This window comes from Manduca sexta, chromosome 4 (genome assembly GCF_014839805.1).
Source record: "Manduca sexta isolate Smith_Timp_Sample1 chromosome 4, JHU_Msex_v1.0, whole genome shotgun sequence".
Taxonomy (NCBI): domain Eukaryota; kingdom Metazoa; phylum Arthropoda; class Insecta; order Lepidoptera; family Sphingidae; genus Manduca; species Manduca sexta.
Window position 1 is genome coordinate 5735193 of NC_051118.1, and position 12484 is coordinate 5747676.

General features: G+C 32.1%; 1 protein-coding gene across 1 annotated transcript; it reads left to right on the top strand.

The window, feature by feature from the left end:
- The first annotated feature begins 840 nt into the window (after window positions 1–840).
- LOC115452402 (longitudinals lacking protein-like) lies at window positions 841–10542 on the top strand. Its single transcript, XM_030180917.2, has 5 exons — window positions 841–1074; window positions 1268–1375; window positions 4262–4348; window positions 6000–6146; window positions 6688–10542. Exons 2-5 carry the CDS (start codon window positions 1280–1282, stop codon window positions 6742–6744), a joined length of 387 nt encoding a protein of 128 aa, XP_030036777.1. The 5' UTR covers window positions 841–1074; window positions 1268–1279; the 3' UTR covers window positions 6745–10542.
- The last annotated feature ends 1942 nt before the right edge of the window (window positions 10543–12484 follow it).

A 12484-nucleotide genomic window follows, 5' to 3' on the forward strand; every position in this document is an offset into this window, starting at 1 on the left:
TGAAGTATTTGTATATCACCCTGACCTCTTATCAGATTTTTTATTTATTTATTTACGAATGCGTTTTTAATGGTTAATAACATATTGAATGTGATTTTTTAGTAATAAAAATATAAACCGGTAATATCTAGACGTATCAACTGCTATTACAATTTGTTAATAATCCACTCATACCTGAATATTACCTAAATTGTTTCCTACTTCACTAATGGGGACTTTTGTTTAAAAAGCTTACTAATAGTATTTGATAATAGATGGCGGTACTACTCTCAAAACTGTTATCTGTTACTGCTATCCGACAAGAGATGGCTGTATATTACGTCGTGAATCTTACAATACTGTTTAATTGAGAATAAATACAATAATCTATAACATCAATATTTTTGAATATATTACATGTCCATTAAAATTTTAATTCATAAAAGTAAATTAATAGATATTTTTACAAATAATCTAAAAACTAAAGTGCATACTTGTTATGATTTCTGAACGTATCTAAAATAGTTGAATGAGCGATGAAGGCCGGATTAGCCAATGAATGTTTGAGGATACCAGAGTAATCTAATTTACTCATATTTAAATGTTTTTAATGAGTGAATCAAATTTTAAAGATTTATAAATATAATTTTATTAACATAATTATTAATTATAACGTAAGTTCAAATATCATATATACTAATTAACTTAAAAACTTTCGAAAGTTATTTTTGTTATGTACAAATAAAAATCGATTTCATGGCGAAATTTGTAATATACTGGTTATGTTGACAAATACGAACATGAAAACAAATTACAAAGATTTTGGTAAAAAAATGAATGAAAAGCATTTATCTATTTTTCCATACTGAAGCAATTTTAAAACAAAGTCTGACAACCCCAACTAGGTGAATGAAGGAATTTCAAGAAATAGAAAGAAGTCGCTAATTTATGCGAGACGGCGTCTTTATTTTGAGATTTCAATTGCTTAACTTTTACGTGATAGTTTCGAAATATTACGTGCGCCCTTGGATGTATGTTGAATCGTTCTGTGCGGACCAAATTTGAAAAGAAATTCTAGTAACTTAGTATTCGTGGGTAAGCATCATTTCGTGTTGCAATTAGTGACGTAGGTAAACTATAGAAACTGCACTATTTTTTTCTAACATACATTTTCAAAACACGTGTCTAAAATTAGTTAACATGTTATAAAGTGTCTCAAAGTGCATCCGTATCGCGCGTATTGTGTTTTTGTGGCGTTATTTACGTTTTTTCCTTGTGAAAATTTCAGTTTGCTATCAATATGGGTGATCAACAATTCTTCCTGAAATGGAACGATTTCCAGACTAACATGGTGACATCATTCAGACATTTGAGGGACGAGAAAAGTTTTACAGACGTATGTATTCGAATATTATTTTCTATTTGTGTATAAACAATATTTATAACCTAACATTGGGGCTTACCAAGCCATTATCTATATTAGCGTTACCAACTCGCACTATGCTCTTAAATCATATGCTCCTTTTTAATAAAATAATATAAAAAATATATATTTTAATGCATGATTCGAAACTGAAATATTCAAAACAAAAACGAATATGCACTTTTTTCCTTTACACTGATTATATTGAATAACTTAATTATTAGGAAGAACTGTTCCAAATGTAACATACAATTACAATGTTAATTTATTAGCCAAGCAGCACTCACTATGCACCAACAAATTACCAGTAATGTATAGCCAAGTTTGCTTGTAATCTATGTTTATTATCTCACTCAAATTAAATATGAAAGTTTGTGGACATGTTTGGATATTAGTTATTCGTAAATACAAAAATGGATTTGGCACATAGGTAGACCATGTCTTGGATTAACACATAGGCTACTTTTTATCCTGGTAATTTACTCCCATGGAAAATAATGTATTTTTGCAATCAGATTTTTAAATAGTTATCAAGTTGAGTTATGATTCACTGCAATGTATTAATGTTTTCTTATAGAAGGAAAGGTTTTCCTCATGGGCAAAGTCTAGTTCTTACACAAATCACTGATGTAGTGTATTTATTAATAAACTAGCTCCTACTCTTGGCTCCTGCTGCTTAAGAATCTATTCTCAAGATATTTTTTTCAGTAGGTACTTATAGCATTCAGAGATAATGTAGCTTCCTATTGGTAAAAAAAAATATCAGAAATAGTCAGCCTAAATTAGGTTGTAAGAAAAAATCCTAAATAAAAATAAAGATTTCCAATATAGCCATGTTAATGCAGTTTTGTACTTGTTAAGTTCCCTGGCTTTGCATTGTAGAGAAGGGTGGTGTGGGCATTTCTATTTTAGGCAACAGGATGCCATGGCAAAAAATACTTTGGGTATTCTTGAAAAAGAAGAACCATTTCAATACAATTCTATGTTCATGTAATTTCTTTGCAATTGGACTACAAACTTAATATATTAGAAGTTTGGTAAACTATTATGAATTTGCCTAAACATACATGAAATATTATGACAGTAGCTAATGTTAGATAGTACTAATAAATATGAGGCATGGTTATTGCTCTTCTCTTCTTTTGATAAAAGTGAATGAGGGCCTAGTTGGGTAGCAAATTGTCTACTGCAGCTTCAAAACCCAAGGCAGTTCTAACTACAATTTTTCTAAGTCATATGTGTATTATTTTATCTTTCACATTAATGATGAACGACAACATAACGAAGGTAATTACATACCTGAGAATACTGCATAAGAATTTTGAGTATATGTGAATTCTGCCAACCTGCACTAAAACCAGCATGGTGGATTAAATCCTAAGCCCTCTCAGTAGGAGACCTGTGTTCAGACAACCTATTTAGTATTTCTCTGCAACAGTATACAATATAGTGCTGGTATTACTATTTATTGTTATTTCTGTTAATTTTATATCCATTATAAAAGCCTTTTATGACTTTTGTTACAAGCCAATTAATTATTTATTACTAAAATATCCATTAAAGCATTTTTAACAATAAATTATTCAAATGTATTTTTCATAAATCATACATCTAAAATTCTATTGAGGAGACAAATCTTTTCATAATTCCAATGTTGGGTAAAATAACCCAATTATCAGTTGTGGAGGTACAAACTAAATTATAAGCTTCTGCTAATCCATTAAATTTTCATGCTAAACATAGACATTTACATCTAATAAAACCTTCTGTACTGAGCTCACTGTGGCTTGGTGTGTCTACAAAATATAGAAACACAACATCTTTTAAAAAATAGGCAAAGGCAGATGTTGAATGGTCACTTTTCACAGGTCTATCCTGCCCTATGATAGAAAAAATGAGTTTATAGCCACACTGAGCACAAATTCCTATATTTAAAATTTAAGTGTATTTTTCTCAAATGCCAAAATTGGTTGCCAAGCCTAAGAATTGTATTATCACCCTCAGCCCTGGTTCACTGTGACTACATCAATGACCCAATATTGATGTACACCTAATTCTGTATTATATTATAGTGGTATTAGATTATGAGTAGGTCCACTCTGCCTTCCCTAGATTATAATATTAATTACCAGTTTAGGCCATCTTTACCTGTGTGCAAACAGTGTGTCTAGTTACAAGTAATAAGTAATATGCTGATGAAAAAATGTTCTTAAATAAATTTATCACATTTTTTCTCTCCACCGAAAACGCTTCCATGTATTGGGATCCTGCACTATAGTTATTTTGAAATGAATCTAATTACTCTTCATAATAGAATATTATGTATTAGATTATAATGATATGTTTATTTCAGTATTAATTTATGTAACTAGTGCATATTGATTCAATTTAGTTGATTCACCCCAAGCAACTGGTCTTTAAGGTTGAATCCTTTTTTTTATTAATCATAAAAACTGTTGTGAGGTCCAGGTCCTGTGTTTGATTTCCAGATTGACTAACATTTGCATGCAATCTTCCAACTAGCTTATCATGAATTAAACCTTCAAGGTGGTATTGACACAGACAGGTAGCTATAAAAACTGAGCTAAAAGATTTTCGGAACATGCATTAAACAACCTTGGAAGAAAAGAAAGAAAGAAGTTTATTGTTAGAACAAAATTAAAAACACAAAATCTTACATAACATAAACAATTATTGCACCAACAATGGGCCTCCAATTCAGCTATATACTGCAATACCATCTTTGTAATACTGCAGTGCTGGTTTTCAACAAGTTGCCCATGTGACTTGTATGCCCAACTTACATTCAATTTGTTTAAGAACATAAATGGTATATTTAATTAAATTTAAAATTTTCAGGTGACGCTCGCGTGCGAGGGCCAAACGTGTAAGGCGCATAAAATGGTCCTCTCAGCGTGTAGTCCTTATTTTAAAAGTTTACTAGAGGTAAGAAAAAATATTACAATATTATTTTAAACACAATTAAAATAATACTAATAAGTTTCAAACAGGGCAACATATTTATTGTGTTGTTCACTCTATACCCTACTACACTTAGCATTGTATGCATCTCGATAGCATATAAAAAAAATGTCCAAAATTCATATTCATATAGAAGGAAACAATTAATTGTTTAAAACATTGTAGTAGTCAAATGCACTCAGTGAGATACTGGTTCATTAAAAGGAAAATATCAGCAAATTGGCAGGAAAATAATGACCTACTCAAGGTTAGACGATTGCACCATGTCGCGCCGGCAATCAGAATGTGTGATAAACCTAATAAGCTCTTTATACAGGGTCATTTTGGCATTGCGTTACTAAATGAAACCACACACGTATGTTCTTGAAAATAATACTTTACAATCATTTTCTAGAACCGTATATGTAAAATAAAAAAAGTTTTATTTTGAATCAAAATAAATATCAATAGAAAATAATTTTAATTTATGCGCCCTAAGAGGATTCATCGCGACGGCAAAATCATACTTTAGTCAATATACACTACCATATTAGTACTTAACTACAAAATGATAAAAACGTCAGAAAAGTAAAACTAGGACTTTAGTGAAAATATTCGTTTTTAATAGAAGATTTATGGTATAATGTCAGCAAAGGTAAAGATGTGGTTTCATTTACCGCAATTTTAAATGACGCTGTATTTTTGTGGATTAGTCACTCGAACTCAAATTTGTTATGTCCTACACCGTTTACAAGGCGCCAACGTGCCGATGCTTCTGAAACTCCAGGCACTTGCTTGTTCTTTCTTTAAAAATGTCGGTGTCCATTATTACGATAAGCAAATAGCTTTTGACCTATAGAGAAACCATGGTCGTAATTTCGTTAATTGTCCAGGCGCCAACGACTTATAGTATTCTTAAACTTAACCAAAAGGTTGGTCTTTGTCCTCGCATACAACGGTGGAGGGTGATTACGGTGCAGATTGTAAGGAAATCTAAGACATTTTTTTTTTGTCGCGGAAAAATTGTCTTTATTTACTACCGCCCAGCCTTCATGGGGGGCGACAGGACGGTTATGTTGGGGTCACCGTGCCTTACGGCCTGGCGTTGAGCCGCCCGGATTGGATGACGTCCTTCGAGCGACCGCCGGGTCGAGTCCCTAACCTATATACAACGCACAGCTTACCAACTAAAACTCTGCGGTACCCCTCTTCAACGCATTAGGGACAGCTACGGGCTTCCTCTGACGGAAGAGTCTAAGACGTCGTCCGCAGCCGCCACTGCGTGGTGCCGCCTAGTGCGGCCCTTCTATGGGAGGGGGCGGGGTCTCAGAAGCCCCCGCGCACCGAAGGACGCTCTCGGCGTCAACTACAGCATGAGGCCTACCTTCTATATTGCCGTCCATCCCGGGGGTCACCACAAAATGTACTCAACATGCATGAATACGTACACTAAAAGTGGACAGCAGCCAAAGCATCACGTATATCTGACAAATAATTGCGTTACTTGTGATTACCCACATTTCGTCTCGATTTATGCAATAATTAACGCCATGAAAAGTTATTTACGCACCAGAGTCCTAATGGACTGTGATAATGCACAAATTAAGATAATTAAATTCTATATTGCCTTTTCCAGGAGAATCCATCAAAGCACCCGATAATAATCCTGAAGGATGTATCGTACCTGCACTTGCAGGCGATCCTGGAGTTCATGTACGCGGGCGAGGTGAATGTGTCGCAGGAACAGCTGCCCGCCTTCCTCAAGACTGCCGCTAGACTTAAGGTATGCAAAGATTTTGATTAAGAGTGCCATCAAACCTACTCTCTTCTTATTCCAGTTGTGGTTGAAATCTATCTCACTTGAAGTTTGGTACATGTTAGCCCACTTTTGATAAGTAGATATTTTCATTGTTTACCATCTTTACACACTGCTGAAATCTCTTAACACTTTCTTGAGCGTTGACAAATATACTGCAAATTTTTATGATAAGATACTGTTTTTGTACTGTTTGTTTCTGGTATCGTGTATGCAAAAGCAGATCGATTTTAAATGTTATGATATTGTTAATCAACAGCTCGAGTCATGTATGAGGTGGAAAAAAAATAATGTTGTTAGCACTTAAATATTAAGGTATTTACAATATTCTTTGTTATAAAACACTCAAATTTTGACAAACCGAAGCAGTTGGAAATTGACATTCGTACTTGTCAGTTGATTGGTGAAAATTTGTGAACATATTTTTATTAAATAAGCGATAGATCTTTTTATTATAATCAAAATGTATTCAGTTCTTAACCATATTAAAACTCCGTTTTTGTTACAGGTAAAAGGACTGGCCGAGCCGCCGCCACAGATGCCGAGCATCAAGCGAGAAGGCTAACATCCGAGTGCACAAGTGCCCTAAAGACTATAGTGAACTTGCAACACCAATGTAACATAACAATACCTAACCGTCACACTAGTACGCACCCATTACAGTGAACACCGGACACGTGAGGAGAAACATATGACAACACTTATGTGTGTAACAATTTTGCATATAGCAATACTGGTTTTATGTTGGTATTGATTTGAGTCCCTTGAAAAATCCAATGATATATTATAAATTCTGACTGATTTGTTTGAATATTTTTCTGATGTATGCAGATTTTAAACATATAGTTAATTACCAATTATTGGTTATGAAAAAGTCTCCTCACGTCGACCGAAATAAAACCAAGGGTTATATTATTCGAGACACCAAATACATTATTTTGAAAACTGAATTGCTGCTTACTAATTATCGAATTCGTGTGCAGTGCTGAGGATGTGGCAAATCGTAAGTAACTTTTCATTTGGCGATAATCTGTAGTAGATAACACATTTATTTATATAGATAAAAAATTGTTGGCGAATACAGTGAAAGTATACTTACATAAATAAATATTTATTTGCCTTACGCTATTGACGCTTTATCGATAATATCGTTATATAATCGATTATTATGATCGATAGTGCGATATCACAATAGGATTTACCCTAATCCTTACACTCAGCAAAGTGATTTATGATTTGCCACAGTAATCATATTAAGATGTAAACAGAATGTTCAGTAACAATAAAACAGTTGTCGTTGATGTGATGGCACACATTGTAATGCCCATAATTAACACTTGATTCCATAAGTTACCTAACAACCAAAGTTATCAAATTAGAATTTTAAACTCAAGCCAAATCTTCATGTCCAACGGTGTTACAAGCATATGTGGTAGGTTTAAGAGAAGTCAATTACTTACGGATCAGTCAAACTTGTTTATGGTATTGTGTTTGTAAAACTTTTTTTTAGATATTTTTATGTGTATCAATTATAATAGTAAGTATATTAAAACAAGTACTTTTTTTAAACAATAACTTAGTATGTCGTTACATAATTAAAGTGTTTTATTTGATAAATATATGTCGATAAACTTGCCCATCTCTAGCTTTGTGACGGAAAAAAAATCGTCTCTGTTCGTAGTGTGTCATTGTTCATCCTTTGAAGGATATAAAAATAATATGTATTACTTCTTTCTAAGTTATTTGATATACTAAATACCTATTGTAGTATGGGTTTTTTTACTTCTGGCAATTTTGTATCACCGTTGGACACAACACAAGCTATGTATTACATCTGTACCGTCACATCAATGCTTATTAGTATCTATCCACCAATGGTTGCCTTACAGTTATGATACAGAAATTTGTATGTCGATTTTGTGTGAAAATAATAAAATTTTACATAACTGATATAGTATTTTTGTAAGGCTGTACATGAGCTATAGTTTAAAATTGTTTCGATATTTTTTAACGCAAAATACGAATTTCTTTTTCATTTTTGAGTTATGGAAATACGTTTAATGTAGGGATGTGTAAGTTTGTGTTCGATAGGCCTAGGTCTATCAATGTTTTAATCGATATGTTAAATCGATTAAGCTTTTCCAAAGAATGCTGTTAAGGGCATGTTAGTGGTTGTCGAGGGTTGCTCAATTTCTATCACTCGTCGAACTATCTGGATCACGCTTTACTTAACACGTAACTAGATATTTTGAATTCTATATTAACGCGAACTTTCTATCGTATTAAAATCATGTCGACATACAAATTTGGTACGCCAAAATAGTGTGAAACTGCTTATAGTTGTTAGGTGATTGTTGAATTGATTTCCTTGTATATTATATATCTATATGTATATCTTTACCGACTCTTATGCTATTATCGCTAGTTATGATTTGTCGAGATTTTCTAATGGTATTTCTATTTACTTCAATCCGAATTCAATATTATTTGTAAATATAAATTAGAAAATGCTTGAAAAATGTTTGTGTGCATAATATTATGAATTTAAGGCATGGAATGGCAGGAAATTGTTGAAAGTTTTGCATTAATTTGTGGGTTTTGTCTTTTGGAAAGATTATCATTTATTAGTCTTAGGAATTAAAATTGTGGAAGGTCTTAGTTATTATAATACTAGTTAAAGTATAAAGTAAATTTGCGATAGGGTTACGGTCTATAAATTGCTAGCTATTTTTGTAGATAGTTTATATAATAGTGTAGCTTGTTGCTTTTAAATAAATCGATAAAAACTCTTCATGAATATGGAATTTTAGTTCGATTATAAAAAATATCGATAAAATCTCGACGAATCATAACGAGTACTTAGCTTCGATGGATTGTATTGCGAATTCTCACAAGCGTAAAGCAATATTAGTGTGCAACATTTGTAATATTGGCACTTGAAATTTTCGACTAAAATCTCAAAATTAGTTTTTAAAATTTTGTATCCAATTTGTCTAGTACAAAAACAAAAATGATTAATGTGTTCCATTTATGTGTTTTTATTTTTTTCTTTAAGCAGTTATTTTTAAGCGGGAAAATGAACACAGTTTATAGTTTTTTTTTTATTGTAACTTGACACAAGATTTTAGCTGCAATACCTTAGGTATTTAATCCTACTATTACTTGCCTTGTTTTCTCGCTTTTTTTTAAATTAAATTGCGTAATATTTATTTCAATATTGACGCGACTTTTATCTTGTGTCGATAATTATTTTCAGTAAATTAAATAGGTGCAATATCGATAATCATTTTGCAAAAGGTATATCGATATGTGAAAATATTTGCCAATTCGCGAACCACATCGTATGTTTTACTTAGTGTTATGTTTTAGTTAAGTATTCAGCACAAGTTTTTTTTTAATCTTCTCGTTGCTTTTACATAAAATGACTTATTTTGCTTTTAGTTTTGAGTAATACTTGAATGTGGAGATACTTTGTATTAGACAAAATGACGTGAAAATCGCCGACATAATCCAAATTTTCTATAATTTTCTCATTTTTTGACTGAGCCAATTATAGAAATAATGCTTATTAAAATTCACATTTTAATACAATCCAAATATATATTGTTTGCATTTCCAGTATTACCAAAAACTTATACGAGGGGTTGTTTAAAATTAACGTGGTTATTTATCAATAAACAGTTGTTATAATAAAATAGATATTTACCTATATATGCAATATGCACCTTCCTTGTTATACGAAATATATAATTTTAACTAAATATAATAAAATGCTATAGAAATATTTATTACAACCAAATTAATTTTGAAAACCCTTGTATATCGCATTTTTACTGCCTTCAGTTCTATTCTTCTAAACACAATGCGTAAGGATTATACTTGGACAGAATAGGGAGCGTTGAAGAAATTGACGTTTTTTTTTTAATATCGATAATTTCATTCACAAATCGATATTTTTATTTACGTATCGATATTTTTAGGTTATATACTGTATATTTGTAGCTCCTATGAGCTCTTATTTGTACGCCTTTTACAAGCAATACATATGAAGTTTGCAGATGCTCAAAAACAAACCATTATTAAAATAGATTGTTGCAAATGCATTCTATTTAGAATTTCAATGTACAAGGCTTCATGCTGATATTTACTTTTATAACGTAATGCTCAAAATTCTGTCTAAGAATAACTTTTCGTGATTAATTGTTGCAATATAAAAGTTATAGGGGGTGTATAAAAATGTAAATGTAATATTTTTAGATCCAGTTGTGTAATGTGCTGAATAATCACGTCGGTAACTAGTTTTAATGATTGAAATTATGAAAGAATTTGTAATTTTTAGATAATACAGATATTAATTACAATATTTGGATGTTTTATTAGTTTATGACGGGTTGGTTGTGATATTTTTTCTAGTAAGATATAGCGTAATATACTATCCCCATTGACGTCGATGACTATCCCACTGTTAGCCTCTTTTACTGAGCAATGAAAGGCATTTCCTGTATTATTTTAGAACATTGTTTAAAGTGGAGGGGGCGGGGGGCTCAAAAGGAGCAGACACGGTGACACCTTTTATCCCCGAAGGCGTAGCCAGAAACGCAACTAATGCATTCAACTTTCGAACTTTTTTTGAACGGACATCAGCCAGCTATGCATGACATAGTGCACAAGTGTGTCCGCAATACACAGGTGCACTCTGTTCCTCCACTCATAGTCCGATGAGACGGCAATCCGACATGACCGAAGAGATAAAAATGTTTATTCATTAGTAAATTACAATCCAGCAACACTATCTATTAACGGAAAGAAAATCAATACAGACTATCGTTTAGAGATCTTGAGCTACCTTTATTATATATCAGATGATTCTCGTAACTTTACTCACGTTAGCCTTTCCCGTAACAAAATTCCCTAAAACATTGTAGCGATTATAGTCACCTGTATGACACCAGCGCCATCTAATTAACAAATCCTGATTAAAAATTTCCATTATTTCCCATGTGAACAAATAACCGGGATAAAATGTAGCCTGTGTTGAATCATTTCATCCAAATTCGCTGTTCTTGCGTTTACTTCTCACAAACATCCGAACATTTTCACAAACATATTTTGCTTTTATATTAGTAAAGGAATATAATTTATGGGTATTACAAGGTGTGAAAAAAAAACAAGTTATTAGAATAAATATATTTCACAGCATCAGTTTGACATGATAAAACATAATATAGCACCACGCAAGAATAAAAAATAAATTTTCTTATAAATAATAAGAAGGAATGATAAGTTGACATAATAAATACATATATTTAAATACAAATAAGTTTATATAGCACCTGAATCACAAATAAACAATAAAAATGGAAAGAGTTGAACCTACTTTTAAAATTTTCTTAAATCACACTATAATTTCCTACATAAATGCTTCAGAATCTAGCAGTTCTTTAGAGCAATATGGTCTCTACAAAAATGAATAGAAACCATGTTTTTTGAAAACACCGCTTAGAGACATTGACATGGTACTTATTAACGTGTGCGTGTGATTTCATCTTATAGATATTTTCGATCGGTTAAATAAATGAAAATTATATGGCGTAAACTGCTCATTAATCTAGCGAAAATGCATTAGCCATTACAAATCCCCCTTATTCATAGACGTTTTTTATCTAAGGACGGAGCATTGCTGTGATAACAAGTCTGTTTCTAAGCTTAGTTTAACGGACAGCTAATTATATTCAAGTCGTATCTCACAGTGGCGAAGGGTGAAAATTTTCAAAAGGTAACCCGAGGAAATATTTTTTCTACAGTTAACATGTAATACGCTGTTCACAATAAATTAAAATCAATAAAATATTATAATACATAATAATTTCCTTCTAACATAAACATTATTTCTAAACTCTAAATTTAACAAATAATCACATATTTTGAACATAGGTACTTATTTAAAAGAGCCCAACAAAAATTAATAAAGCACACTATACACAAACACTAATATTATACATTCTAAATTATTAAAAAATTTCGCGCCAATGGCCCAACATGAAGCCGCAAATTCTCGGGTTACCCTGAAGTACTAGACGTCTACAGACACGCACGCACACATGTATTTTTACGTCACTTCCAAGAGATTAGAGAAAGACACCGCGTTGCGTGTGAAAGAGACAACAATATCGCGAGAGAAGCTATGCGCGGCCGGGTTCACTTCGAACAGTATAAGGCGCGAGCACTGCGCGCGAGTTACGATTTAACGAATTGATAATATGAACTATGTACCGTAATCGTTGAAGTATTGATTTAATGAAATA